The sequence below is a fragment of the Tupaia chinensis genome, unplaced genomic scaffold (assembly GCF_000334495.1).
Source record: "Tupaia chinensis unplaced genomic scaffold, TupChi_1.0 Scaffold000289_1, whole genome shotgun sequence".
In the NCBI taxonomy this organism is placed as follows: Eukaryota; Metazoa; Chordata; class Mammalia; order Scandentia; family Tupaiidae; genus Tupaia; species Tupaia belangeri.
Window position 1 is genome coordinate 242,106 of NW_006159774.1, and position 7,024 is coordinate 249,129.

A 7,024-nucleotide genomic window follows, 5' to 3' on the forward strand; every position below is an offset into this window, starting at 1 on the left:
TAAGAATTGGAAAATTATTTGCTGAGAACATATATGTTGATGTGCTTGATTGAGCCAATGCACAGTGTATTTTGGATGGAAAATTCATTTGTGTGTTGTGATGGTGTATAGTGAATGAATAAATTTTTAAAAAAAAAAGAAATCAAATTATCCTCCATTCCCAGGGTTTATTGTTGCTGCTCATTGAGGGTAGGTAGTAGTTGTTTATTCTATTAAGACTTTTCAAAACTATTTTTATAAAGACTGTGTTCTTTTTGTGTGTGTTCTCTGAATGGTCAGTTAGCTCACTGGTCAGCTACTGATTTAACAAATATTTACTTAGCCTTTTGAATCCAAAATGAAAGAAAAGAAAAATGTCCCTGGTCTTTGCAGAATGTTTCTCTGTTCAGGCACCCCTTCAATGCTTAGCTAAGCAATTTAATCTTCTGCCTTATCCTCCTCTTATTGCTTGAATTGATCCTGAAGATAAGAACTGGAAGTATAAGGTTTCCTCAGATCTTTCTAAGCATATGTCTATACCTGAGCATACATGTGACCTTCTATGTCTCTAATACATGCAAGAGGTTTTCATATCCCTTATTCCATATATCGTCTTCCCCAGACTCTCTTGCTGGCCAAAACAACCTTGAAAAAATAACAAATTTGGAGGACTCACATTTCCTGATTTTCAAACATACTACAAGTCTGCAGTCATAAAACCAGTATGATACTGGCATAAGGATAAATATATAGATCGATTGAACAGAATTAAGAGTCTAAAAGTAAACCTATACAGCTATGGTCAGTTGATTTTCAAGATGCCAAAATAATTCAAAGGGGCAAAGATAGTCTCTCAACAAGTGGTGCTGAGACAATAGAATAGTTACATAGAATAAAGTTGGGGCAGCCCATGGTGTGGTGGTTAAGAAAGCTGGATCCCACATGGCAAACAGTGCAGTTCAAGTCCCAGACCCAGAGGCTTAGAAAACATGCTGGGTACACATGTGCACAAAATTCTGAGAGGGGAATGGAAGAGAAGGTGATTTTGACATGGTCATCTCCCCCCAACCAGGAGTGTTTTCTCACTTCTCTTCCGTGTCTCTCCAGTGAGTACTCATGCCCTATAGCAAGTTAAAATGAAAGAAAAGAGAAAAAAGTTGAACCTTCACCTTATGCTATATAGAAATTTAACTCAAAATGGACTGAGGACCTAAATATAAGAAGTAAAACTATAAAACTTTAAGGATAAAACAAAGGAATAAATCTTCCTACCTCAGATTTGCCCAGAATTTATTATGACACCAAAAGCACAAATTGCAAAAGGAAAAAATAGATAAATTGGATTTATCAAAATTAAGAATGATAGTAAGAAGAAAAATAGAGAGGCAAGACATTTATGGGACACAAAAATGGACTATTATCTGTTGATGATAACAAGTGTAGTATCCTCAGCTGGACTGGCGTGAACTGCATTTATGTTAGGAGAATTAATTTTACAAGTTAAGTGATGGATAGTGATTGAATGTACAAAAGAAATTAAAATAAAATACATAGAGAGCTAAAAAAAAAAAAAACAGTGAAAATACAACCCACGGAATGGGAGAAAATCTTCGCGAATTATACATCTAATAAGAATTTAGCATCCTGCACATATAAAGAATTTTATAATTCAACAACAGAAGAAAAAGAAAAAAATTTAAAGGATAAAGGACATGAATGGCATTCTTCCAAAGAAAGATATAAATGGCCAACAAACAAATAGAAGATACTCAATGCCATTAATCACTAGGAAAAGCAAACCAAACTAACAATGAAATAACTCTTCATAACCCCTAAGTTGGCTTTTAAAAATGAAAAATGATGAGCAAGCAGGTGGCATGGCGGTTAAGATAACTGGATCCCACTTGGCTGACTAAGAGGTTTGAGTCCAGAACCAGTGGCTTAAAAATCATGCCAAGCATGCGTGAGTGCCCACAATCTCAAAAGGAGACTGGAAGAAGAAGGGATCATAGTGTGGCCACTCTTTAGGGATGATTTATTGTGTACTCTCTCTCTGTTTCTTTCTTTCTGGTGAGTGGACATGCCCAATAGCAAAAGCTAAAAAAAAAAGAAAGAAAAAAAAGTGACAAATACTGGCAAACACATAGAGAAATCACATTTGTACATTGCTTTTGGGAATGTAAAATGGTGTAAATACTGGGTAAACCAATTTGACTGTTACTCATAAGTTAAATAGAAATACCTGGGACCAATAGATGGTGTAATGGTTACGTTGCTGGACTCCCATGCAGTCAATTGTGGTTTAAGTCCTGGGCCTGGTGATTTAAAAAACTCAAGCCAGGTGCATGTGTGTAAATGTCCAAGATTCTGAGAAGAGAATGAATGAGAAGGGATTGGGTGTAGCCATCCCCACTGGGGGGTGATTTCTCGCTTTCTGTCTCTGTCTCACTGGAAAGCGCATGCACCCTATATCAAAAACCTCTCTAAGAAAAAAAAAAAAGTGCCAGGTGACCTAAGGTATATACTCCTAGGTAGGTACCCCCAAAGTTAAAAATAGCTGTTCAAACAAAAACTTGCACCCAAATATTTATAACAGTACTAGTAACAATAGCCAAAAGGTGGATACAACCCAAATATCTACCAACAGATGCACATACAAAGAAAAGTTGGGATAGCCATACAATTAAATATTATTCAGTCATAAATAGGAAGGAAGCACTGGTATAGGCTACAATGTGTATGAACCTTGAAAACATTATGAAAAGCAAAAGGAGTCAGACACAATAGGTAACATATTTTAGAGTTCCATTTATGTGAAATATCCACACTATTCAAATCCATACATACAGAATTAGTTAGTGTTTGCTAGGGGCTGGAGGAGAGGGGAAATGGAAATGATTGTGTAATGACTATATAGTTTTCTTCTGGGGTTCTGAAATGAGGCAGTAATGATGACTTCACATTATGAATGTACTAAATGCCACAGAATTATACAACTCAAATGTTTAAAACAATAAATTTTGTGTTATGTATGCCACAATAAAAAGTATTTTAAAGAAAAAGAGGTAATTTTTACCCAAAGCACAAAAAATAGTAACATAATAATAACATATTATTAACAACATAAGTTAACAATAAAACACATTAAAAGAAAAATACACATTAATCAAAATAGAGAGGAGAGAACAATTTAAATATTTCTCAAACAGAAACCATAGTAGTATGAAAAATATAAATTAAAATAGATTGTGATTACACTAAATATAAATAGATCGTCTTTTCCAGAAAAGTAACATTTGTCAATCTACAAAAAAAGAGCAAAACTCAGGCCAGCAGGTGATGCAGAGATTAAAGTGGCTGGATTCAACATGGCTGACTAGATTGTTTGAGTCCTGGACCCAGTGGTATGAAAAACATGCCAGACATGAGTGTGCAGGCCCAAAATTCTTTTTTTTTTTTTTTTTTGAGAGATTTTCACTGTAGGGCGCGTGCGCTCGCCAGACAGACAGAGAGAGACATAGAGACAGAAAGCGAGAAATCACCCCCCAGGGGGGATGGTCACGCCGCAATCCCTTCTCCTCCATTCTCCTCTCGGGATCTTGGGCACGCACGCACACGCGCCCGGCGTGAGTTTTAAGCCACCGGGACCGGGACACGAACCGCGGTCGACTACGTGGGAGTCCAGCGACATAGCCATTACGCTAACTGCTGGTTCCCCAGGCCCAAAATTCTGAGAGGAGAGTGAAGAAGAAAGGATTATGATGTGGTCATCTCTCCCAGGTGGCAATTTCTGACTTTCCCTTTCTATCTCTCTCTGTCTCTGGCATGTGTCCTATAGGAAAAAAAAAAATTAAAAGAGAAAACTCAACTTTACAATGTTTACTATGGGCACATTGGAAATATACAGCATAAAAGCTTTGAAGTAAAAGAATGGGAGGAAAACTACCATGTAAATCCTAACCCCCCAAAAAACTGATATTAATATCAGGGGAAGTAGATAAGATGTTAAGGTAAAAGATTAAGAGATTAAGAAAACTATATCCTAATGATACATACAAAGTTGTGCTGCTAAATGAATAATGAATGGATCTCTATAGCTCTCTATTGTTTGTAGCATTTGCCGATTTCCATAGAGTAATTATTCCCATTATGGCCAACTTCAGCCTACCAACGTGATGTCATTGACTATAGAATTGGAAACAGATGTACACAATCAGCTTGAAGCCATTCCAAATCAGTTTCAGCCTACCACTACATGGATCAATTTACCGGAAGAAGATAAAGTTAAATATATGTCTCTGATAAGAGTTTAAAAATATATATATATGCATATACATACATATATATATATATATAGTGTGTATATATATATATATATATATATATGCAAAAGCTAATAGATCTTAAAGGATAAAAATTTAATTCTGAATGTCAATTATGTATATGTTTTGCATGAGATTTTACAATACCTTGGGCTATCAAAGGAAGCCAAATCCCATAGAGCAGACCAGGAGTTGAATCCCAGCCACAATGACATCATGCCAGGTACATACACATGCCCAAGATCCTAATGGGATGAAGAATTGAAAGAAAAAGAATTGCAGCAAGACCAGGCCTGTTGAGGGTTCTCCTCTCTCTCTCTTTTCTCTGCTCACATGCGCTATCATGAATAGAAATAATTAAATTTTTAAAAATTGTTTTGCACACATCTTTCAAGAGATGATGAGCAAGCATAAAAAGACTAAGGATAAAGAAGCTCTAACAACTTAAGTAACAAACATGATCTACTTCACCAATTAAGAACACTGTACATAATGGCAGAATACATACTATTTTAAAATTGCATTGAATTGTCCACCATACAATTATTTTAGAAAATGTATCCCATGGTGGCTCATGACAGAAATAAGAGGATTTAGTGACTATCACTTAAAGAAGTTAGCCCTATTGACAAACATTTCTAAGGCCTGTTTTATATCTCTATTTCTCAGGCTGTAGATGAAGGGATTCAGCAAAGGAGTCACGACGGTATAAGCTACAGAAGCAATTATATCCTTGTCATTGGAGTTCCATGATGAAGAGAAAAAGTAAACCCCTGCCAGGGTCCCATAGTACAAAGACACCACACAGAGATGGGAGCCACAAGTAGAAAAGGTTTTAAAGAATCTCTTAGTGGAGGGGACCCTCAGGACTGTGATTCCTATACGGACGTAAGAGCCCAAGATACTACCCAAAAGCAGGATAAAAAACATGCCTCCTTCAGTGAGGATGACCAGCTCATTGAGAGAGTTGTCTGAACAGCTCAGCTTCAAGAGGGCAGTGAGGTCACAGAAGAAGTGAGAGATAGTATTGTTAGCACAGAAGGACAGTTGGACCAAGAGGAGGGTGTGCAACAGGGCATGGGCACAACTGAAAAACCAGGACCCACATACTAATGAGATACACAACTCCTCCCGCATGGCAGTGATGTAGTGCAGGGGGTGGCAAATGGCCACATATCTGTCATATGCCATCACTGCAAGAAGGAAATTGTCAAGACCACCAAAAAATATGAAAAAATACAGTTGAGTGATGCACCCCATATAGGGGATGGATTGTTGTTGAGCCTGCATATTTATCAGCAATTTGGGAACCGTGACAGATGAAAGGGAAATGTCAGAGAAGGCCAAGTGGCTGAGGAAGAAGTACATGGGGGTGTGCAGGCGGGAGTCCAGCCGGATGAGCAGGAGGATGAGCAGGTTCCCGAGCACTGTGGTCAGGTACATGCCCAGGAACAGGGCAAAGAACAGGCCTTGCTGCTCTGGCCGGATGGGGAGTCCCAGGAGGAGGAACTGGGACACACTGCTCCGGTTCTCTGGCCTCATGCTGTTCTTGTCTCTGTGGGGAACTAGGGAAAATGGGAAATGTCAGTGAACATGCCCATAATATTATAGAATGTCCTTTTCAATATGAAAAATTCTTATTTTGCTATACTTCTGTTTACTGTGCATGGATCACAAGAATATCTCACTCTAGCTTCAATGGTGCATCAAACTCTCACATTGTTTAAAAAAAAAAACAGACAGCATTAATTCTTTATTTGATAAGTATTTACTTAACTATAGCTTTGTTCCAGATACTATATTAACTCCCAAGTACTCTACATGAGTGCAGTGAATAAGAAATGCAGAATTACTACATTTCAACAGTTTACATGGTTACATCAAGTTGGACTCAAACCTCAGTAATTTATATGATATAGATATCAGTTATTTCCTTTTCTAAAATGACCTACTGAGCACTATTTATTTAATTCCTTCAGCATAAACTAGCTTCTCTTAGACAACAGAAAGAAAATACTGAGTCTTAACTTATTTGTGGGATGTGAGCTTTTTTATTATATCTTATTTTGTGCATTCAATCAGTATATATCACTTAGCTTGTAAAGTCAGTTTACCCAACATGAATACACTTCAGGCCAGTCCAGTTCAGGATACTATTCACGTTAAACTTTTTAAAGTCAAATGCATAGAAATGTAAAATGAAATGGTGGTAATCAGTTATTTCTTTTAAAAGAAATGTGGAACTCCCTAAATTGGAACAGAATTACTAAAGTTTTGTCACAGGTTTATAGAATAACTGACAGGATCCTACGTGAGTCATTTAAAATTTCCTGTTGGGACCAGCAGATACAGTAATGGTTTCATCGCTGGATTCCCATGTGGCTGACCATGATTCGAGTCCAGACTCAGTGGCTTGAAACTCAATGCTGGGCACATGTGCGTGCCTAAAATCCTAAGAGGAGAATGGAGGAGAGGGGATTGTAATGTGGCCATACCCCGTGAGGGGTGATTTCTCGCCTTCTGTCTCTCTGTCTCTTTATTTCCAGAGAGTGCATGCGCCCTGTAGCAAAAACCTCTCTAAAAAGAAAAAAAATCCTAACACCAAACGTGTCCAGTCCAGGTTTCCAAAACAACATTATCTAATAGTGCCAAGTACTATTCCATGTATTTTATATGCATATTCTAATTAAATTCTTATCATAGCTCTAATAGATTAATATTAT

At 37.4% G+C, this 7,024-nt stretch overlaps 1 protein-coding gene across 1 annotated transcript in view; it reads right to left on the reverse strand.

Moving 5' to 3' along the window:
- Window positions 1–5,843, reverse strand: part of LOC102476872 (olfactory receptor 1J4) — a 15,325-nt gene extending 9,482 nt beyond the window's left edge. The window contains exon 1 of the mRNA XM_006150509.2: window positions 5,347–5,843. Within this exon, the coding sequence (XP_006150571.2) occupies window positions 5,347–5,843 (497 nt within the window). The remainder of the gene's footprint in view (window positions 1–5,346) is intronic.
- Window positions 5,844–7,024: the final 1,181 nt, after the last annotated feature.